At 33.2% G+C, this 23,636-nt stretch overlaps 4 protein-coding genes across 7 annotated transcripts; 2 read left to right on the plus strand and 2 right to left on the minus strand.

Annotated features, from left to right (window-relative positions):
• Positions 1-11: 11 nt before the first annotated feature.
• On the minus strand, positions 12-12,863 carry LOC109542123. 2 transcript variants are annotated; one of them, XM_019911193.2, is made up of 5 exons: positions 12,583-12,863; positions 8,791-9,637; positions 8,458-8,509; positions 4,996-5,993; positions 12-447 (listed from the first exon to the last, which is right to left on the minus strand). In XM_019911193.2, the coding sequence occupies exons 2-5, from the start codon at positions 8,914-8,916 to the stop codon at positions 157-159; spliced, it is 1,467 nt and encodes a 488-aa protein (XP_019766752.2). In that variant the 5' UTR covers positions 8,917-9,637; positions 12,583-12,863; the 3' UTR covers positions 12-156. The 2 variants fall into 2 exon arrangements, with proteins under 2 accessions (XP_019766752.2, XP_019766751.2); XM_019911192.2 differs by having other exon boundaries at positions 12,567-12,863.
• Positions 12,864-12,949: 86 nt separating this feature from the next.
• Positions 12,950-18,877, plus strand: LOC109542126 (NADH-ubiquinone oxidoreductase 49 kDa subunit). The gene is made up of 8 exons (XM_019911195.2): positions 12,950-13,139; positions 14,785-15,007; positions 16,394-16,595; positions 16,697-16,884; positions 17,765-17,928; positions 17,977-18,226; positions 18,278-18,423; positions 18,537-18,877. The coding sequence occupies exons 1-8, from the start codon at positions 13,057-13,059 to the stop codon at positions 18,664-18,666; spliced, it is 1,386 nt and encodes a 461-aa protein (XP_019766754.1). The 5' UTR covers positions 12,950-13,056; the 3' UTR covers positions 18,667-18,877.
• Positions 18,878-19,073: 196 nt separating this feature from the next.
• LOC109542137 lies at positions 19,074-19,770 on the plus strand. Its single transcript, XM_019911214.2, has 2 exons — positions 19,074-19,255; positions 19,366-19,770. Exons 1-2 carry the CDS (start codon positions 19,205-19,207, stop codon positions 19,696-19,698), a joined length of 384 nt encoding a protein of 127 aa, XP_019766773.2. The 5' UTR covers positions 19,074-19,204; the 3' UTR covers positions 19,699-19,770.
• A 147-nt stretch (positions 19,771-19,917) lies between these two features.
• LOC125504370 lies at positions 19,918-22,955 on the minus strand. 3 transcript variants are annotated; one of them, XM_048666235.1, is made up of 4 exons: positions 22,772-22,945; positions 22,054-22,179; positions 20,163-20,548; positions 19,918-20,104 (listed from the first exon to the last, which is right to left on the minus strand). In XM_048666235.1, the coding sequence occupies exons 1-4, from the start codon at positions 22,804-22,806 to the stop codon at positions 19,947-19,949; spliced, it is 705 nt and encodes a 234-aa protein (XP_048522192.1). In that variant the 5' UTR covers positions 22,807-22,945; the 3' UTR covers positions 19,918-19,946. The 3 variants fall into 3 exon arrangements, with proteins under 3 accessions (XP_048522192.1, XP_048522191.1, XP_048522193.1); XM_048666234.1 differs by having other exon boundaries at positions 19,918-20,548; XM_048666236.1 differs by lacking the exon at positions 22,054-22,179 and having other exon boundaries at positions 19,918-20,548; positions 22,772-22,955.
• Between the last annotated feature and the right edge of the window lie 681 nt (positions 22,956-23,636).

Raw genomic sequence — 23,636 nt, forward strand, 5'->3', positions numbered from 1 at the left:
GAATTCCTTCATAATTTTCTGCAGTTTTATTACATAGTTTCAAATGTTGAACATTTTATCTTAAATAAGTAACTAAATAAATCTTGATTCAATCTGATGTTTGGTATAAAAAAACTGCTAAGGTGACACTACGGTCTGAAGCAGTAATCCTCCATTTTAACCAAAGTCAAACATGTTTCCACGGTTGTTAAAATTGAACATGTTTTTGGAATTTTCTTCGTAATTGGAGACAAAACGCGGAATTTCCCTAAAATCATCTTCGTCACATATATCTGTTTCGTTTACTCGTATGTGTTGAGACTGTCCGATTTTTACACAGCTTTCAGTCTGAAAATCGTTAGCATCCATCAGAGTATTCGAAGTGGGACAAAACTGAATATAATTGTCCGCATAATTTCTGTCGATCTGCGGTTTATAACGGTTGCAACTGGGGCGTGAGCAATCACACTAAAATATAAACATTACAATATTATATGAATCGAATAATCATTACACTGGGTTTGCTTTTACAGCGTGACTTTAAAACCGTGCAATTGATATAGCTCATGAATGACAAAAGATATGAAAAATTCCTTGAAACCGCTTCTACATAGTAACTAATTTACCCACATTTGCGTTTAACTCCTGTCACCCAGCTTTACAACTTTAAATGGCGTCTCTTCCCCTTGTGCTGTGCTTAAAGAAAAGAAATGAAGACAGGCATTTTTACCTAGTCTAAGGCGATGGTTACATTTGATAGATAGCTAAATTTCAAGACACTCGTTTTACTGACAATAAGAAGTTGGTGTGTACTCACTGAATGAAAATTCAAACAAGTTTTCTGTAATGAAGTACGTATGTAATATAGTTAAGTTCTCGGCATTTATTACAAAAAACTTGTTTGATTGAATTATAATGAAATGAGCCACAAGTGCTTGAAGCACTTTAAATGGAAGTTCTTGGTCGTTTTGGGCCGAATCCTACTTCGTGGATACGCTTGGAAGCTTTAAAAATTGGACTTTCCCGCAAAACAATTACAAATGCGTAAAAAAACTGAAAACTCGGGTGATTACATATTGCGAGTCATGCAAGAACTTTTAAAGGACCATGTTAACAAGCTGTCGGTTCCAATTGCAGCGCCGGGCGTAATTAGCATTTTATTGTTGAATATTAATATTTCTTTCAAAGTAATTCACATAATTATGGAATGTGAGTTGATTTTACAACATCCGGCAGTGTCCGATATATATTGGCTGCATCGGGATCATTTATGCGTCTTAGTACGTCATATGCAACATATTTTTAAGTCGTTTGCTTAATTAGGGCCGGTTGCACAAAAGCAACTTCAACGATGGTTCAGCAGAATAAACGTATTCGATAATGTAAAACGGCGTACACTATTATTTGGTAAATGTTTGTTACATAAACAGTACAATCATTAATTTAACATATAGCTGTAGCTCACAAATTGTAAATAATCGTTATTTTTATTTTATATATTCTATTTTGAAGATTAACTCAATACTTGGAAACTGAAAAAGTAACTAATATCGATAATCTAGGCTATAAATTTAAAATCACGATCGTTCAATTGCACGAAACTATTTGGTCGTTTCCTGTATGTTGGTGGATATTTTGTATTTCAAAATATTCCAAGGAACTCCAGAACATCTAACAACGTCTGTGACTTCACCCAAAAAGTCCATTTTCAAAAAAAAGTATTTATAATATTAAAAATGCTTTTTTATTTATTCTGAGAGTTTTTGATAGTTTCGATCATCTACGTTTGAAAGTTTAAGTTTCTATTAAGTATTATTTAAGTACCTGGTAAGATGGGACCTGAGATCAGTACCTGGGTTAAGAGTGTGAATTTGAATGCAAAAATGGTTTATGGACGCACCTTGAAACAAAGAACTGAAGCGGGGATATACGGAGAAGCCGGTCGAAATTTACATCAAACAGTAAGATTGTTCAACGAAAGATTTCCTGCGAGTCCCATTTGCCGAAATTATTACAGAAAATTGCTCCAAAAGTTTGTGACTACTAGCAGTGTTGGCCGGAAAAAAGTACTGAAAAAAGTCTATTCTCGAAGCCAAACAAATTGATTTGATGATGATTGATTATTCATGTCGCCTCTATGGTCACCAATTTGCAGCAGTCATCAGAAAACGCTGCTGAAGAATGCCAAGTCTCAGCAACAATTCTACAAAATTATCTTAGGAATAACAAGGTCCATCCATACTAAATTAGTCTGGTTCATTAGTTAACAGAAGATTATTCGGATAGGCAGTTTTGTGAACTCATGTGCGAATCAACTGTTCAATTTCCAGATTATGACAGACGAATTTGCTTTTCTAACGAATCAACTGAATATGCAGAATGTACGGTATTGGTCTGATGTGAACCAATACATATTTCGAGAACGCCACACAATTCCCACAGAAAATAAATGTTTGGGATGGCAAACTTGGAAATTATTTTGTCGGTCCCATATTAATTGATCAGAATCTTATCGGTTAATTTTATCTAGATATGTTAATAAACCAGATTTATTCGAGGATACAAAGACTCGTCAAGTTCAAACCGGAGGAATTTCACAGTGATATTTTTCAACAGGACGGTGCACCCCCTCATTCAAGAGCAGTTAGGGAGTGGCTAAATACAGTATTTCCAACTAGGTGGATTGGACGGCGGGGGCCAGTTGAATGGCCGCCACGGTCGCCCGATCTTGCCTCAATAGACTTTTCTCTGGGGATATCGCAAGTTTATGTTAGTTAAAGTTAAGGAGCCAATTTATGTTACAAAACCTGATTCAATTGAAGACCTGAGAGAAAAAATAAGGAACTTTGGCCTTGGAATACCGGCAGACACATTGGCAAAAGTTAAAGATGAATTCACGAATCGACTTTATCATTGCCAGGCTGCTAACGGAGAACATTTTGAACATTTAATAAAATGGAATTCCTAAAAGTTAAGTTGTTAAGAATTGATAAATGGATAATGGTGTATGGCACTCATTTTATAAAGCTTGAAAATATCTGGGTAGGACTTGCTGTATGTGATAATTGCAATTAGGGCGAAGTCGGTTTAGATAAAAATACAATTTTGTACAGCGTTAGAAAAACAATCAACTCATCAGATATATTAATTGGCAAGCGGTCATTCGAAAACTACTGAAACAAACGATCTACAAATTGACGGTTGACGGGAGGATGAACAGACCTTCAAAACAAGGTGTCACTCGACCACCCATTCCATTAGGAAAAATAAACGAAAATGGCGTAAGACTGTCACTTTGACATTTTCAGCAGTCATTTTTATGTCAAAAGATAGACAATTTGACCTTAATAGCGTCGCAAATTTTGTGGAAACAGCTATAAAGGTTCACAAAATAAGGAGGGATCTCATTATTTACGCGAGCACTATACAGCTTTTTACCTTTATTGTTTTAGCCAATTGCAACTAAATGTCTGAAGTTACAACCCTAAATTAACTTTAACAATATTTTCCGTAAATTACAAAAATATATTTACTGTGGAAGGTACACTTTTCTGAAAGAAAATACAACTTTAATTTTGATGAAACAAACAAGACGAGATTTTTGAAATACCAGCATTTGTAGTGCTTGATTGCCAATTTTTGTGTTTTGTTCCTCCTATTTTTTTAATTCAAAATTAAAAATTCGTGCTATTTTGTCAGTTCTGTGTAGTTATCTGTAATGTTGGTCAAAGTCAAGAGCTCAGCAGCCAATCAAGTACATTATTTTGATGGGTGATTTCCATTGCATTTTTTTATTCTCTAAAGCTTTTGATAACGCAAAACCTTGTTAGCTTAAATAACACTTGGTTTAAAAATGGTATTATCTGTTCACCAGTTTAACAACACAGTTGATTATTTAACGGGTATCATAGTTTTGTTGAACACGTCGTTTATGGACGTCCTTTAATTGTGATATGCTGCTTTTATAATCACGTCCGTCTCACATGATTATCACGTTTGGTGCGAGCTGAATGATCAGACATTTAGAACCCTTTCCAAGATATCACTTTGAACTCCCACATATAAAGCAAAAGCATTGACATGGTTGCTTTTAATATTGTGAACGACAAGAACTTTCCAACAAATCCAAATTATGAAAAATTTGTTATAACGACCCTCTACCGCAACATATTCCGAGATATAAGTTAAACTATCAAAACTAGGTTAATCTCGCTGCGGAATCGCAACTTTGCTTGAGGACGGAGGAGAACAAACGAGTCACAAAACGTTCAATCTAAATGACTCGCCAGATGTTTTCGACCGTTTCAGAAATAAATATAATGTTTTAATTTTCTTCGTCCTGCTTATTATGCTTTTAATATCGCTTTTGAAGGGGCTCTTTAAATTTTCATATCTTGGAGTCTACCCTTATCGGAATTTGCGATAAATACTAATCATAGAAAAGTTCTTGCTATCTAAAAAGGTTTTACAGCGGTTTTTAATATTTTCAAATACGTGTCCGAGATACGTGAACCAGCTTCAGGCACCTGAAAGGGAGTGAAACTCTGGTCCCGTTGAACATTTTACCAACATAATTTTCAATAAATGTACTTTTGGAACGATTCCTTTGACGGCCGCGATATTCTCAATCTTCGATGTGAAATTATGTTTATGACTGTTGGCTTCAAGCCACACATTTGCCATTGGAGTCACATACAGGGTGTTTTTTTAGTGCGATAGGAAATAATCGACTATATCGCACTAAAAACCACTCTGTATGTAAAGATAATTTTCACTATGACTAAAAAGTGACGGTCGAATCATTTCGACTGCAAAGATTCTATTATTTTCTTATTTGAAGAGCTTTTACAAGGGAAGAGGTGCACTATAAAAGTACAAAGTTAGAGTAATGGGAGACAGATAAAATAGGGTTCCTATACGTATTATAGAATCAAATACAACGAACGGCTTTTTAATTTTCATTCATTGCTAGATACAGTCGTTGCACATTTGAAATCTTCGCCTAAAATGTCTCACCTGTTGCTTATAAGTTTCCATTCCTGTAGCGTAGTTTTGTTGTCCATTTTCAAATTCTAACTTGTGATTTTTATTTTGTTTAAATCCAAATTTAGATGGATTAATAGTCACTTCGCTTCTGAAATGAGCTCTACCTAGGGGGCTTTCTGCCGTTTCTCGCTCTGAATGATTATGAACCATTTTGCATTGTGGTTTGATCTCGTATAAATCAAAACGATTACTATTTGCAAGTATCACAACAGGTTTTATTTGACAGTTCAATGGCTGAGTTGCATTAATTGTTCGATTGTTTGGAGTATGATAAACCCAATTCCTTGGCGGTACTGGAAGCGTATTCTGCATGTTTTTGTCTTCCAAATCGTTATCATCGCTGTCTTCCAGTGTTTTTTCGTGCATTTTTGGTTTTCCTGACAATACCAAGTTGACATTGTTGATTTCCGTTTTTACTATTTCCTTGCTCTCATTTACGACGTTCTTTTTAAAAGTTACACGAATTTTATTAATAAAGTTCGTACAAAATGTAGAGTTAACGTTTAACTTTAAATGGCTACAGCGCGGAGTGTGAAAATTGCAATTCTTGTCTCCAAATAAGGTCCGTACATTATCAGTTTCAGCGTTTTCGTCATATTGATCACTAACATTTCGGTCACTAGCATCTACTCGTCGATGTGTTCTATAAACCTTCCTTGGCTGATGGTGCTCTTCAGGTTGCGCGTTTTGAGCTTCGGAAAGTTTGTCACTAATTTCTTTAAAAATACTTTTTGGATTTTTCTTTAATATTGGCTTGTAACGCACACTGCTTGAATGTACATTAGACGAAGAATTGCTCCTCGAAGGTTCTGAGCCAGATTGATGATGATAAGGTGACTGTAAACTATCACTCTCGCGTCTTTTCGACAACCTCTGAGATCGTCTTAAAATATTTTTTCGTTCGAAAATCTCCTGCAGATTATCAGGCAATACTTTACCTTTGTTTTGTTTATTGGGACGACTTTCACCTTAAAGTAACAGTTATTTACAATAATTATTATTTCATTTGTAATAAGTATCTTCAATCTTGAAGTGATAGACTTACTGAGAATGTGGAAATACACTACCTGAATAAAAATAGAAACTAGATATTTTCCCCAAATAAGCACAAGTGCAGTTATTACAATGTTTGCTTAAAGATTGTTTGTGTGAGATGGTATGAGAAAGGGTGAGTTTCTTGAAATGTATGTTTGGTGATAATTGAATGTTTTGGCACAAAATACACACGATATAAAAATTCTTATAAAATCTATTTTAAAATGAAATCATGAGTATGTATATCGAAACTCGACATTTTGATGAGAATGTAATTTAAGAATCACGATCTAAATTAAACATTTAAATGAGTAGTTTAGCTCTGGTATTAAATATTTCTGGTTTCTTGAAATTGAAATCTTTGCTGTAAATCACTAAGTGCTGTAAAATATTTTAAAAAACGTTTCAAATTACTGTGTATACAGACTGTTTAAAGAACACTATGTATAGTAAGTGTTAACATTAAAAATACTGTATGGCAAATTGAAAATTTTGTTATTGTCACTTCTTGGATCTGCACTAACTATTATATAGGGTGTCCGGAAAAGGTGCGACCAACACTTAACGAGGCAACTCTACAGCAAAAATGAGTTATAAGTTTCACAAAAGTGTCATAAGAACTCATTTTCGCTGTAGAGTTGCCTCGTTAAGTGTTGGTCGCACCTTTTCCGGACATGTGTGAGTTTGATAGCCGTTTTTCGATGTGATTTATTGGATCTTTGATTAACATACACCTATACGCTAAATGAGAATTAAGGGCATAATCATATGTTAATATTCTCAATAATGATGAATTTATTCTTTCTCTTCAGTTTGATAATTACCAGAAATAAACGGGGTGTTTAAACAAAACGCGTCAATATTTGAAGAAATCATTTCTCAGGTTGTTTTATAAAAAAGTCCTAGAAAAATGAATCAAACAGATCGATTGCAAAATACAAGGTGTAAAATATTTAAAAGTTAAGTTTTTCAAAAATAATTTAAAGAAGTTTTTATCGATTTTTTCGCACATTGGTATCATTATTAGTGGCAATCAGGTGCAGATTTAGTGCTAACTACATTAAAATTATTAAGTCTAGGCAGGATGCCTAGTGACTATTTAAGTCTATTTAAATATCGATATTTGTTCGAGATAAAGCAGCAAATTTATAACTTCTGTGTTCCTTGAACCCTAGAAGTTCTCTTGAAGGAATCTTTGTTGGTTTATGAGGTAAATAATAAAACTTATTTTTGCAAATGTGATTTTTATTTAAATTAAATTAGTGCTCAGTAAATTAAATTAAATTTAAAAAATTACTATGTGTAGAGTCATTTGTAGTAATTCGAAATTATTGAAACTCAACAGAAATATAAACTATTCCGATTTCGATGATGCATACAAATGTCTGTTACATTTAGGCATCATTACAATTCGGCCGGTATGCATAGTCAATCCGAACCGATTCGCCGTGATGTCGCCTAGATGAATACAGGAGCATTGTTTCCAATGCTTAGGTAAATAAAGTCGCATAGTGACGAACAAAAGTCGCCCAAATTGCATCACATTGACGAAGACTTTCATCGCTCATTTTGCGCAAATTCAACAATTGAAACGTGTTTTAACAAATTTGATCGCCTAATTTGCGATTTATCGCCCAACTTCGCAGCACTGGCAGAAAATATATCAGTTTGCCGAAATTAAAATATCCGACAACTCGCCAAGTAAATACTTTTAGGTCGTTGGGCTACATGTGTTTTAGTAAAAGTTAATTAGTTTTAATTAATAATTAATTCATATAAGTATTAAGAACATTTTAAGATATTAGGATATAGCGCCGTTGGGTCCCTGCCGACGCGCTCTTCGCTATGGCGGCACATGTTAACGGCGAATCGCTTACGATCGACTATGCATACGGGCGTAACAAAACAATAATTCTGTTAATATTAGGCAAAACAACATGTACTACAACATCATTATTATTAAATTATTAAATCATTTACGATTAATATTACGTATCAGATACGTTGCAAACCTATAGATACGTAGCAAACCAGGCACTTTCTTTGGTAAAATGATCTGAGAAATTATTGTTTTAAAGATTGCCGCTTTTAAACACCTTATAGATAATAACGCACGGGTACCCAAATCTGATTAATTTAGATTTGTGTTAAATATTCAACAAAATACTTTGTTGTATAGTCACAATCTTTGACGCCATAGTCGGTAACATAAAGTTCTTAATTGTTTAAAGTTTTTATAGAAAGTAAGCCAGAACAATTTTCGACCTATACATGTATATTTTATTAGTGCAAAGATAATAGAGAAAAAACACTATTTTTTGCATTAAAATGCATATAGAAGTAAATAGTACGTTAACCAGACCGAAGACACAGTAATCTACTCAAATATACATTTACCTTTTCTTGCAGTATCAGAAGTGAATCCATTAATCAAAAATCCGGGAAGTAACTACAAATAAAAGCGATAAAAGGCGAAATGAATGCGTTATAGAATTAAATTTAAAACAGGTTCAACTAATTCCATTTGTGGCAATAGTTTATGATAGGAGCACCCAGTAACCAGTCTGAGTTTTAATGCCCATTTGTTTAGCATATAAAATATAAGTTTATTTAAATAAATTTCATTATTAAGTGGTTAAGTTAAGCTAAACAAGTATTTTTTCAATATTTGAAGCAAGTAGACATTAGAACACTTATTATTCACTATTATATATGTACGAATGAACTTACAGTTACTCTTTTCGATCCAATATTTGATTTGCTCTCCGTAATTCTTATATCTTGCCCCAATTTTCCGGCTTTGGAATTACTTTTAACAAGACGACGTTTGTTTTTATATGCTTTTCTTGTGTTCATTTTGAAAATGATTAATTTTTAAATATTTCTTTACATATAAACTTCAAATATTAAAAATGGCGTTTATTGAAATTAACTAAATGTCATTTTGAGTATTTTGTCGTTTAAGATTTTATAAGCTGTAATTTGTAATGACCACAGATCACAGAGTATCCTCTGTGATCTGTGGTCATTACAAATGACGTACAGTCGATGACTCAAAATATACAATAGGTATTTCCCAAAGTTCTTCAGAAACTGATCAACTAATATTACATTTCTGTCCCATAAGCATCTAAAACGAAATTCAAATGTGTGGGCGTAAAACGAATTAAGATGCTTGTATATTCTGGTGTTAGTTAGACTCTCAGGAGTCTTAAATTTTTCCCTAATTCACGGCGGTTTGGTAGCCTAAAATCTTCTCTATAGATGTTCTTAGTTAGGTATACCCACACACTGTTATATCCAAAAAAAATTATTGATACATCCAAAAAAAAATATTGTTATATCCAAAAAATAGGTTTTCTGATGGAAGGAAAACGATTTCTAATATTACTTTATAAGATTCGCTGTTCAACCTGCCGTCAATATTCCAACAAACTCCTGGTCCACGACTTAAGCCCACAAGTTTACAGAAAACCTACCGCTGGTCTGATGTGGATATATTTGACTAAATCTTGAATTTGGAGGCTGGCATATTGGAACTTTGCCATTATATGAGGACTGCAATACTTTTTCGTCCCTAAAAATCACAGTGTTCCAAAAATTGTGATCTTTCATCAAAAACTCCATAGCATATGCAACCCTTTTTCTTGCTTATTTTCTTGACTTAATAATTAGTTCGGCGCATCTACACGACATCTCAATTTTCACAAACGGTTTGTTGGGTATTCCGACTCAAAAATTTTTGTCCTTAAAAAATACAGAATTTCCTCACGTCTTTTATTAGAAATTGATAAACAGTGCTTTTATCTCGCAATAAGAACGAATTCTTCATCAAAAGGTAATCAAGAACTATCACCTAGAGCAGGGATGAGCAACACGCAGCCCGTTAAACGTGTCTATGCGGCCCGCCAAGCTATTCAAAAAATTGAATTTATGATGTCAACTTTCTCCTATCAATATATTGTTATAAAATTAATTATAATAAAATAGAAGTACATACTGACCGATAGAATTTTTGACGAGTTACTCACTTGTGGGCGACTTGTTCAAACATGCAATACAAACCAAAATTTCTTAAAACTTTCAAATGTTATTATTTGTACAAATGCACTTATTTACTTCATAATAGCATGTCAGAAAAGCAAACCAAAAAACGGAAGGTTGCGGATGAGCATTTTCAAGAAAAGCGGAAATTTGATTATTTTTTGACTTTCGTCAAAGATAAAGCTGTATGCTTAATATGCTCGCTCAGACACTATGTCGACATTAAAAAAATATAGCATAAAAAAGCATTACGGTACAAAACATGAACAACGATATACAGTTTTGTAAATTATTAATGAGTACTCTATACGCGGCCCGCCAAAAAAAATTAAATTTAAATTGGCCCGTTGATTAAAAAGGTTGCTCACGGCTGACCTAGAGGGTATCCTGCAACACATTTAGGCCCAAGCTGTTTTTGGAAAAAATGCGGTTTTCGAATCATTTTTGCTAAATTAAGTTGGCAATTTTCCCAAAAGAAAACCATCCACGCGATCTTAGTTCACTTTGAAACACCTCTCACCACGCTTAAACTGCAAGAGCGAAAAACAATTTTATAGGCTTAAAGGGCCAAATATTTGTCGGCGAATTCCCCTTTTGTGGGAGATAGCGACTTAAAATGATAATAAAACAAAAACGGTTATCCAAAAAAACAAAAATTAAAAAATGATTCGGAACTAACTACTTAAAACGCAAATGCGTACAATAGGTGTAAGAAAAAAAAAACAGTTTGTTAGACAACGTGAACATCATGGCGTCTTTGGTTTTCTTTTGGAAAAGTACTCAAAAGCGGCGAAAAACACGCCTTTCCAGGAAATACTACTAAGAAATTATTTTTACACGCACATTTATACCTTCGAACGCGAGAGGGGTTGAAGGACTTCTAGACAATTGGGCGCTGGCGGCAGGAACAGTCAATACCTTTTTAATGATTTTGCAAATGAATACTCAATTGAGCTGTGTTTCTTGCCAAATGTCTTAGCTTTTAGAATTGCTATCACACAGCGGTAAGATAATATTCATTATTATTTTCAGGAACATAAATTGTCAGAACCAACAAAAGAGCTGAAAGTTTCTTAGTTACTTTATATTATAAATTGTTTAATATAAAACTTATGCTGGTAAGAGACCAATAATAAGAAATAAGGCGTGTGATGCGATAATAAAATGGAATACTGCATAGTACAAGAGATGCTCATATAATGTTTTATCTAGTGATCAGTTTCCAGCTAATTAATAGTGCTTCTGCGTGTGCGCTTAAAATTGATATTGATACAAAAACGACTTCGAAATACTTGTAAGATATAAAGCTAGACCATTGAACCGTAAAATAACATTAGAGGTCCTATTTGCAGCTTTATGTAAATTAAATATACAGGGTGTCCTGTAAACTCATGATCAAAAAGGTACTGCGATATTCGTTGGACCAAAAGAAGACGATCTGACCTAACTTTTATTAACAAAAAAATGTCTCGCTCCTCTGCTATTGATGGTCAAAATTCTTCAAAAAATTTATCTTTTTTGAAATATCGGGAGAATGGTACGATGTATTTTCGTGAAACTTGCTGGGAATTTGTTCTTATGTAGGACTTATATTTTGATGAATCCATCGAGTTCAGCCGTTTTAGACAAGTGGTGAATTCTTGAGTGTCGTGGTACAAAAACTACCAGCACTTTTTAATTGGAGAATGAAATCAATTCATTTTTTTTTAGGTTGATGCACTAATCATGTATTCACAATTTTGTGCTGTTTGTAAAATCTTGTAGCATTCATAGTTTTGCGAAAAAAAAAATTTCATCAAAATCATCATATCAAAATAGTGCATCAACCTAAAAAAATGAGTTGATTTTATCGTCCAACTAAAAAGTTCTGGTAAGTTTTGTACCACGACACTCAAGAATTCACCACTTGTCCAAAACGGCTGAACTCGATTGTTTCATCAAAATATGAGTCTTACATAAGAACAAATTGACAGCGAGTTTCACTAAAATACATCGTACCATTCTCCCGATATTTCGAAAAAGATAAATTTTTTTGAAGAACTTTGACGATCAATAGCAGAGGAGCCAGACATTTTTTGTTAATAAAAGTTAGGTCAGATCGTCTTCTTTTGGTCCAAAGAATATCGCAGTACCGTTTTGATCATGAGCTTACGGGACACCCGTATTATCAAAAGAAATTACCAGGTCTTTTGCGGTCGCTTGCTTTTGAATTGTTAGCAACAAACAACGAAGACCACTATGCCTGTGTCATCAATCTAGCATCTGAAGAATAAGGCCTAAGGTAAAAAATTTGGAGACTATCTTATGCCTTAAGTGTATGCGTGATTCCTTAGTCTTGGCGTATAAACTGTACTACATTTTATGCCATTGACTAAGAGAAAAACCATCATCATAAGCAGCATTATAATTTGACTGATATTTGTATAAGTATGTAATTGTATAATATATGTAAATATAACTACCTGCTATATCCTTTACCTTCTCCAAATATCCAAATTCTAGGATATATTATGTAGTTTACACTTTACGAAACTGACCACATAGTGTATTTACGTGAAAATTGCGCCAAAACACAACAAAAATAATAAATAATCAAATTGGTTATATTGTAGGTTTGCATTGAGTCTCTTCGTCTCTCTATATTCACATCCTAACTACAACTAACTTCAACAGAACATTATAGTAGAGCCGAAAACATTAGCCAAAAATGACGAATAAATAAAAGAGGCGTCAAGGGTACCAGACCAAGAAAGCCAGAATAAAACTTAAAAACTCATGTTTGCATCTTTTTGACAATTTAATTTAATATTCTATATTTTTACTAATACCATCAAAATGAACATCTGTCAATCATTTCGACACGATTCTACACCCACTTGACAACGCTGCAGCAAGATCATAACATACATTTTGTTAAAATACATTTTCCATTAATTTATGAAGCAATAAAAAATGCAAGCTGTTTTTAGGTCAACTATTAATCACCTGCCGAGCCGGTTGTTCCTGAAAAATGGAGCAGCCCTACTTCACACCAGGTATCAGAAAATTGTTCTATAACATATAAGGTGTTATGTAATTTTTTTTAGCCTAAATAGACCTAAAACAGCTATTCAGTTTGTTTACAATAATTAGGAATTCATTCGTTTCATATGTAGTCCAGTTTCAATGCCTGTTACTACGTTACTAAGCCCGCATAGATTATAAATATCTTCAAATGTATATGATCAAATATGAGGTATCAATTAACTCCAACAACCTGAAAGTTCAAACTGCTCATAATTGATCAACAAAAATCATATTGGCATATATTCTATTTTAGATCTGCCACCCTACATTAACGCCGTTGTAGAAAAGTAGTATGCATTTCTTGCTAATTAGCTCTATTTAGAAGCATTCGAAGTCAACGAGTTTTCTAAATCTATACAATGGCTAGGTTGTTGAATTCTAGTCTTATCCTCCTATTTATGTCTACTTTTACATTAAGTAAACCGGCATTTTAGGCTACCATTTACCAAAAGGCGGCCTCTTTAACTGACCTCGACAACATAAAACACAAAATAAGTAATCAGAAAATTGTAATGTCCTAATCAAATAATCAGGCCTGTTTTAGACTTTAGAATTTGCAGTAAAAAAACAAAAAATTGTTGAAAATAATAGCAAAACGAGGTGACTTACATATAAATTATATGCTTATACAGGGTGTCAAAAAAAAGATGGTGAGCTCCTATGAAAATTCGTAAGATCTTCCCTAGCAAGATATTGGTACCTGACTGACGCACCTTGGCATCTGATATAATTTGATAATTTTGTAATTTGATGCATACTAGTTAAGGCACCGTAAAATAGTGTGTGAAACGAATTTTGTTTGAATGCGCCAGGAACCGACAAGCTTGTCACGTTAATGCAAAAATTTTAAGCACTCTGTACGATGGCAAAAACCCAATTTTGAATAAAATAATAAAATTAACTATTGTACTTAGCTCCTATAGAAAAATTTAAATAAAAACATTTGTTTAATCTGAGGGTGGAACAACGTTTAGACCTTTATTAGTTGATAAACTCAAGCAAAACACCGTGTGCTAATCGCTCTTTACAATTATTTTATATTGTGATATCGATGGGTCATTTGTACAAAAAAACACATATTATTTGGTGTACAGTGGCAATCCTTTTTTGGAAATCATCAATCGATATGAAGCTCTGTTTATGACAAAATTATCCTAAAAAGCCGAACCTGCAATCCTAATTCGCATGGGATGGCTTTGAATCGCATTGCCTGCAAAATGATGCTCTGAACGTAGCTTTCTGGCAACTTGTTTATTAATTATTTCATGTTCAAAGTAACAAGTTTGAATTTTTAAAAAGGAAATTAAAAAATTTTATGAGATATAATCAGTTTCTTAAAGTTTTTTTGCAATGTTTTTTTGCGGGAGAAAATGGTTTTGTTGCGGGTAGTCGCCGATTGAGGCATTGCTTGAGAACATTGTCAATTTTCTGGAAAAGCATTTAGTGGATTGCAAGTCTGTTGTAATATTCGATTTTTGGGACGATTCTAGCAGAAAATTATCTTTTTTGAAACGCAAACCTGAATACATTTTCTTGGACAAATTAATGCTAATATTTTGATTGTATTACTTATAACATTTAATACTCGGTTAATGATTTCATAAAAAATTACAGTTCTCAAACCAACGCAAAATGGTACCCGGACGCAGAATACTTTGAACAGTTTAAAGGTCCAGTAATGTATCCAGATGAAACAACCAAACATTGGGCTCTGCCGGGTTGGCATAATGAGAAAGCTCCAGTTGAAAAGGAGGTGAAAAATGTTACTATTAATTTTGGGCCCCAACATCCAGCTGCTCACGGTGTACTCCGACTTGTTTTGGAATTAGATGGAGAAGTGAGTTAATGATAACAGAATAATATAATATTATGGAAGGTTTACAATATAATTATATATTATTATATTTTTCCTGCATCACACAATGACGTTTAAAAATATCACTAATAATTTCAGGGCAAATATACAAAATGTGTTGTTTTTCGAAAAGATTGGATTGATTTTGACAAGATATTTACTAAAATTATAATGAAATATGTTTTCCAAACTACATAGTTACAATTTTATCAAAACGGTCAATTCAAGAAAAGTTTTAGCGTATTGATTTAAACTGTAAAGTTTCGAAAATTTAATTGTACAAGACAAATAAATATAAAAAAAACGATGGATTTGAAAGAGAAAGAACACACAAAATTTTAGCTTTCTCATTGGTTTGGTATTACTTATCAACAGATTGCCAAAATATGTCCTGATTTTAGCATATCTTAATGAATATGGGAATTATTTGATCACTTGTTATTTAAATCGGTTTAAAGCGCATTAGATAGAGCAAGCCGTAAACGTGCTCGAGCAAGCCGTAAACGTGCTCGAGCAAACCATTTTCAATACTAACCGTGACTATTAGTTAAAGTTTTTTCTAATAGAAAACGAAGTATGGATCCTTCGGATATTTCAATTATTTAATGCCTCATTTATTAGGGCTAATATGCTGCTTAAAACAAATATTATTTTTTGGGGCATTTTTTAAAGGAATCGGATAGCTTTATATTGTTTTGTATGTTTAATCCTAAACATACTTTATTTGTAATGCTCTGTACTTCAAAATCTTCAGATCCAAAGTTTACTTCAATTAATAAAAAGCTTCCTGTTTGTATACACACAGAAAATGTCTGTATAAATACCATTCTTGCTAACATAAGGTGAAGGAGTAGCCAACTAACATAAGGATACTTTGAACATTAAAATCAATAATGAGCTAGATTTTAAATGTTTTTCCTCACTCAATTTACATCTGTAAATAGCCCCAAATTCGTTGAAGATAAGTATAGCTGCCGTAATGTCTCGCGCTATTCAAAATATATCAGCAATACCTATTATACATTTAACTTAAGTTGATTTTTACTTTACTTTTCCTTTAAATCCAATTATTTCAGCATTTCATATAATCTTACAGTTCTTAAGACCCTTGGCTCTATATCTGATATTATATTTGTTTAACATTTTTTTATTAATCGTGTGAGCGCTCAAAATTTATCACTGATTGAATATTATAAACTAATACAATAAAAAAAACTCAATTGGGTTAAAAGTAAATAAACCTTGGTATCATCACCGACTTACAGAATATTTTGCTACTGAGGTTTTCACACTTATGACCTATAGATATTAATAACTGTACTGCATCTGAATAATATTTGAATTTTGCTGATGTGTCTGAGTTTCCAGATTGTTAGAAGATCTGATCCCCATATCGGATTGTTGCACCGTGGAACTGAAAAGTTAATTGAATATAAAACCTATACTCAGGCTTTGCCCTACTTTGACCGATTGGACTACGTGTCCATGATGTGCAATGAACAGTGTTTCAGTTTGGCTGTTGAGAAACTTCTTAACATTGATGTTCCAATTCGTGCTAAATATATCAGAGGTAATATATTTGCGGTTTTTATCGGCGCAAATAGACAGGATATTCCTTCAGTTCTTAAATTACTTTTACATCGTGTCATTACTTATCAATTGAATTTTTAGTTTTATTTGCCGAACTCACAAGAATCCTAAATCACATCATGGGAATATGTACGCACGCTTTGGACATTGGTGCGCTTACCCCATTCTTTTGGCTTTTTGAAGAGCGTGAAAAAATGATGGAGTTCTATGAACGTGTATCAGGAGCCCGCATGCACGCTGCATATGTTCGTCCTGGCGGTGTAGCGCTGGTAAGTTAAAATACAGCGAAAAAAAAATGTTAACTTAATTATGGAAATTAATATGGAAGGTGATTACACATTCTCATTCATTCATTCTACTGGAGATTATCCTAGGGGGTACAGAAAAATGGTTTAAAAAATAATTCTCCCAAACAACTGCAATTAACTGATTATCATAAATTCCACAACATTGATTTACATTGCACGTGAAAATTACGTTTTTTTTTATTAACATTACATAAACCTATTGCTTATAAGAATGTTTGCCCTTCATATTACGGCTTGATGTCAAAAGAACGTTTTCTCGGGAAAAAGTTATAAAAAAATAGAACGGTAGAGATGTAACCCGTCTTCAACAATTTATGATACGGGGTTACTTCGAAAGTTCGAGATCAAAGACAATCTAGGCGAAACGTTTAAATGGTTTTGCATGTCTGGGTTAGTGCTTGTTTCTATTAAACTTCCTTCTTCCACAATTTTCATTGTGTTTACTGTTCACAAACAATTTTATTTATTGCAAGAGATCACGATATGATCGATTGAGTCTCCACAACGACGGTAAACTTTATCAATGTTGGAAATTGTTTCAAAACATTTTAAGTCTTCAAGAGATCAATTTAAAACTGTTACAAACTGTTGAATGTGCATCTCCAAGAGCTAATGTATTAAAGAAGTAAACTACAAACGGTTGCTTAACTTTTCCGTAGTAAGCTTCAGAATCATTTAAAAGAAATTAGTTCAATTTTAAGTCACGCTGGTATATTTTTATAGAGAAATTTCATTTTTTCCAAAACTAGAATAAACAATTATTAAGCACTAAGAGAAATATACAGTTTTGAAATCAAATTTGCACCGACATGTTTCCAGTAGAATTTCGAATTTTTTTCAGGATATGCCGTTGGGGCTAATGGACGATATTTTTGAATTTGCTTCGAAGTTCAATGAACGGTTAGATGAGGTAGAAGACCTACTAACTTCCAATAGATTATGGGTGCAAAGAACCGAAGATATTGGCATCGTGACTGCTGAAGATGCGTTAAATTATGGCTTCAGGTATGCAAGACACATTGTTTGTAAAAAAAAGTTGTGGTAATTTTTTAGTGGAGTGATGCTAAGGGGATCTGGCATCAAGTGGGATTTGCGTAAAACGCAGCCATATGATGCTTATGATAAGGTAGAATTCGACATCCCTATTGGAACCAAAGGTGATTGCTACGATCGGTATCTTTGCCGTTTGGAGGAAATGCGTCAGTCGCTAAGAATCATTCATCAATGCCTGAATCAGATGCCACCTGGTGAAATAAAGACCGACGATGCGAAGGTTTCACCACCAAGTCGAGGGGAAATGAAGGTAATCTATTCGGCCATTAGTAGATGTTATTTGTTACTAACTCTTTCGCAGACATCTATGGAGGCATTAATTCACCACTTCAAGCTGTTCACCCAAGGTTACCAAGTCCCACCTGGAAGCACCTACACTGCTGTAGAAGCTCCTAAAGGTGAATTTGGAGTTTACTTGGTATCTGATGGAACCTCTAAACCATATAGGTATGTACAAACAGTTTATATGTGGCTCGGTCTGAAGTTTAAACCTAATACTGAAATAGTCAGAGATAATAGAAAATCGCAAGCACTTTGAAGACTAAATTTGTTTGTTCCAGGTGCAAAATTAAGGCTCCGGGATTTGCGCATTTAGCAGCGTTGGACAAAGTTGGTAAAAACCATATGTTGGCCGACATTGTGGCCATTATAGGAACCTTAGATATCGTATTTGGTGAAGTCGATCGATAAACGCAACGTATGATTTTCAAATAATATTCAATTATCGCAAAATATAATAATTATGTTATCGGTAATCATTAAATAATTTATTACGTTCATTGAGTTGTATATAAGAATAGCTTACGACACAAATATGAAATTCATTTTATTGAACCTCCCCATGCAGTTTGTCATTAGACAACCAGAGTTTGATCCAATTAAACAGTTGACGAAATAAAAATACCTTTTATTTCCCTCCTACATTCTAAATGACGAAATTAATGTATGAATAAATAGTTTTTTTTTCGCTGAGAAATAAAAAATAAGTGTTCTAATCCTCAAATTAAAGGTTCGTGACTTAAAAAGTCAGTTGTGGTATTATTCGATAATTTAAACAAAACATTCACACGTAAAATATCAATATCCCTACCAAACAATACATTCATGCAACATGAAGTATAATGAAATAGTTATAGATCAGTTTCAATAGCCAATTATTGTTCAAGGTGTATTTTATCACTTTTCTGGAGACTTTAAAACGATTGAGTTTATTTATGTTCCCGGCGAAATGAATTTTTCATTTATAGTTGCCCTGACACTTTATCTACCAATATCAAACGTAAGTAAATTGCTTTTTATGCATAAAAATAAGGTATGCAGTTCAGATCAATTGGAATAAAATAATATGAGGTATTCTTTAGTGGATTGTCACCGCGTATTCAATTTTAGGGTTTTCTAACAGTTCCAAAATGCCTGATATCTACTGGAGCCAGAATAAAAGATTTGCACAATTTAGCTACCGGAGATAGTTTACCAGAAAGTTCAAGATGTTTTGTTAAATGCGTCGGCGAAGAATCAGGGTTGATTCTTGATGGGACCTTACATTCCGAGCACTTCGAAGCCCTTCCAATGGTGTCACGGTTAAAGGCCGACGTTTTCGTCGATGCTAGAAGGTGCATTGAAAGCGTCCAGGGTTTAAAAATCGAATCATGCAAAGATATAGACAACCTAAATGATTGTATGAAAATAGTATACCGGCAAAAATATTCAGACTCAAAATAACTTTTCCAATAACGAAGGTTTACTCATAGTTATGTTTAATTGGGAGCATTAAAAACATATTAAAATTATAAATGTTTGTTTTAATCCTGAATGCAGGTCTGTTCCACTAAAGTGACCAACTGATAACCCGATTGTGCTGGCTATATTAGCAATATCTTTTTTGTTAAAATAATAACATTAATTTAGGGCCATCTCGGGAAGAATGAATTGATGAACTTGTTATAATTCAAAATAATTTATTTTAGTATTTACATTTTAATTATACCTGGTAAAACCGCATAGATTCCGGATTTAACAATCATCATCTGTAGATGTATCAGATTTATTTTTGTGCTTTTTTGAGATTTTTCTCTTCCACTTCTTTTGATTTTTATGATTCTGATGAGCGCTGCTCTCGTTTTCATCACTAGATAGGACAATTACACAACTTGATTTATTTTTTGCATTTCTTGTGGCAGACTTGCCTGACTTCCTCATAGAAGAAGGCTCTTTCATGTTGACAATTTCCAAGTCATCTAAATCAGTATCGGTAGAAATACCGTCCAATATCTGAAGAGTTTTCTTATAAGATTGCACTTGGGATTGATCTGTACTAGCTGCATCTTCCACTTCTGATCCAAAACTTAACTTGTGCGGTTCCCATTTTCGTTTCGTTGATTCTTTTTGGGATCTCTTATTGCCTTTCGGCCTGATACATTTATCTTTCGTTTCTAAAACGAGTCGTCGTTCAAACGCGTAATCAACTAGGGGCATTTTATTTGATGATGATTTATAAACAGGAACCCTATATTTGCGTGTTTTTTCATCTTTCAAATAGTCACTCCTAAATGTATCTACTCCTTTATCGATTCTAAAAAGGGAAATAACTTTTGTTGAGCAATTTCTTCAATTACGTAGCATGGAATACAAAGTGATATTCACATTTTAGAAGTTTTTGAAAAAATGTTTGATCGTGCCGACTTTCATTGTCTTAGAAAGATGTCTTTTAAACACAACGTTTTATTTTCTACTGGTGAGAATCTTAATGCTACTTGGGGCGAGGAGATTTAAGCATGTGTGACTTCCTGTCGTGTTGTTGTGTACCAGCGATTTTAATTTATTAAATTTTGATAGACACCTCGCTTAGTTTTACCAATGCATAACACACCTCGACCTCAGTAAATTTAAGAAATGGAAACGTTGAGCAAGTTTGAAGAATCATATACTTTTCTGATACAATTAGTTAGAAACTAATTTACAGCCAAAACCTACAAAATCAAGGTAGATAAACATATATAAGAATATCTGTTTATTTTATAATTAGAATGCAAAGAAGCCTCAGCCGACCTTAATGAATTATTGAACTTGTTTCTAACAAAACTAGTCATCTTCCGAATCAATTACAATTAATACCGTGATTCGAGAGACACGTACATTCGGGGCAACCCGTTAATTTATTGCATGATAAAGTAACTAGGAAGTAGTTTGGCAATTTTGAAACTTTTTTCATATGAATCAATTAAAGACAAACTTTTTTTAGTCGAGTCTTAATGCATTTTCTAGATTGAAAATATATCATCTATACAATATTATATGATAGAATAAATTGTTATAAATTATAAAGTTTTCAAATGTTGAAGACAAAGCAATAGCTGTAGAAGCATCGCTATAAACCATTCAATGAAATATTACGTCATTTTGTGAATGAGAAAATGTTAGTGTTTTATTTTAATAATTTTTATGAAATGATTAGTTTAGGTGAAAAAATGTACGTTAAAGTCCCCATCTGCATACTTATAGCTCTCGATTTTGTTTGGGTTATATAAATGACGCTCGAAACGTTGTGATTAAAATACACAGATGCAAAACAATAGAAGTCCAAATAAACTATTTGATTTTATTATCGTTCAAATCTTAATTATCTTTTTGATTATACAGGGATATTCAATGTTTAATAGAAAATATAAAAGATCTAAAAGAACTCGAAAAACATCACTAGAAAATTTTGGTTTTGCCAGAGAGTGTGTTGTAAGTGTAGTTTTTTTAAATATTTTCATCAAAATTTAACATAAATTTACAACGCCTCAAACGACAAAATTCTGGCAAGACACCGGAGCGTAAAGTTGGCACGAAAAACTCAATAAAAGTTCAAATTTCAGCATCATGTATCACGAAAACGAAGCATTTCCTGCATTTGCATATGTGAACTTTTTTCTTATTTTTGTGAGTTATGTCGCGATTAAAGAAACTGAATCACCCTGTATATTAATGTCAGTGATCTGAGTCAATTAGAGAGAAAGAGGGGAGTTAATAAAATATTAAAATATATATTGAAATTGTTCAGTAATATTTTGATAGATTTGAGTAAGAACAAACCTGTTGTTAGTTGAAACTAAACTGTTCACAGTTCGTTGGAAGAAATTTAAATTTGGTTTTAGCCGGGGTATAATCAGTTTCCCTTGTCGTCTTTCGCTGTCCTTGATCAATTCCTTAATAACATCACTAGAATATGAAACACACTTATATTGCCCTTTGTTGCATTTTAATTCAAATAAGAACATACAGAATTAATTCAATTCATAGGTATTCATTCATTTAATCAATACATAGGTAGTCTACATTGCTTTAGTTCGTCTTATCCTTTTGTCTAATAACCCCAAACAAGAACAATTTCTGTTGCTGTTAAAAATTAAATGTCTGCATATAAATTTGTGAAAACAATTAGTTTAGCCGTTCATATTGCTTGAAAAGTGTACCCAAAAAAAGTGAATGATGAGACCTGTTCCCTTAGTACCTCTATTTTCCTTTCAAATTAAATTGTAATCTTTTAATGTATAATATCTTTAAGGAGAATGCTTACCAGTAGAATTTCTAGTTTATCACTTAATTTCAGCAAATGATAGATTTTCTAGATCACAAACTGGGTCCTAATATTACTTGAACTCTAAAGATTAACTCGAAGTTTCTCTTACTCGGGGTTAGAGAAACTGTAACGGGTAATTTCTATAATATTTACGGCAATTGGTTTTGTTCTGCAGCATTTTTAAATTGTAGCAGTTCCTACAGTTTCATCAATTTCGCAGACAATACTTACTCATCAGATATTAGCGATTTGTAGTGCTCCGACATTATATCTGCGGGTATTTATCGCAAATTCTTACATCAGATAATACGTTTTTGCATTTAATGCAACACATTTCCAACAACAGTCATCCAATCAATTGTTAATATTGCCACAGTTTTCTAACCACACCTTCAGTTATTTACATTTTCTGTCAATTACATGTCAAAACAAGCATGGTCAAATCTTCAGAACGATATCGATAACTGTATAAGGATGTTCTAAACGTATTTGGTTATATCTCTAAACTAGAATGGTTTGGGTACACTGGCTTTATAGAAGTATAAAGTATAAGTATACAGTATAACTAAAGTAAAAGTATAAGTATTATACAAGTACTTGTATAACTGGAAGTTTGGGAACCTCTGCTCTAGATATACAGGGTGTTTCAGAATTGAAGTGACAAAAGTTCATATGATTGGACTTGCGGTATGGGCTATGTTTTATGGGCTACGTTTTTCAGATACGGGGTGCGAACAAAAGTGTATGAAAATTAATATTTTCTTAAGAGCTTTTTAAACAATTTGAATAAAATTATTGGTGAACGTGTCGTTCGAGTCCCACCGAGCTTTTAGCTTTTTCTTGTTTTACCTTAAAGGACATTTTATATTTCAACCGTTTCAACGAAAAAATCCGGGATGGTCAATACATTAAGCCCCAAAAAACACTTCAACAAACGTTTCAATTTCGCTTTCCCAAAACCACTTATTTATGCACGAAAGTGAAATTATCCGTTGCTATTTGCTGCTAAATCGTGATCGTGTTTAAAGTATCAATAAAGCATAACTCCACATGCAAAATTGTCGCTAGGACGAGTACTTTTTCCCCAAAAGTTAGA

The sequence above is a fragment of the Dendroctonus ponderosae genome, unplaced genomic scaffold, assembly GCF_020466585.1.
Source record: "Dendroctonus ponderosae isolate FM_Combo_2020 unplaced genomic scaffold, Dpon_F_20191213v2 Dpon_F_20191213_42, whole genome shotgun sequence".
NCBI lineage: Eukaryota > Metazoa > Arthropoda > Insecta > Coleoptera > Curculionidae > Dendroctonus > Dendroctonus ponderosae.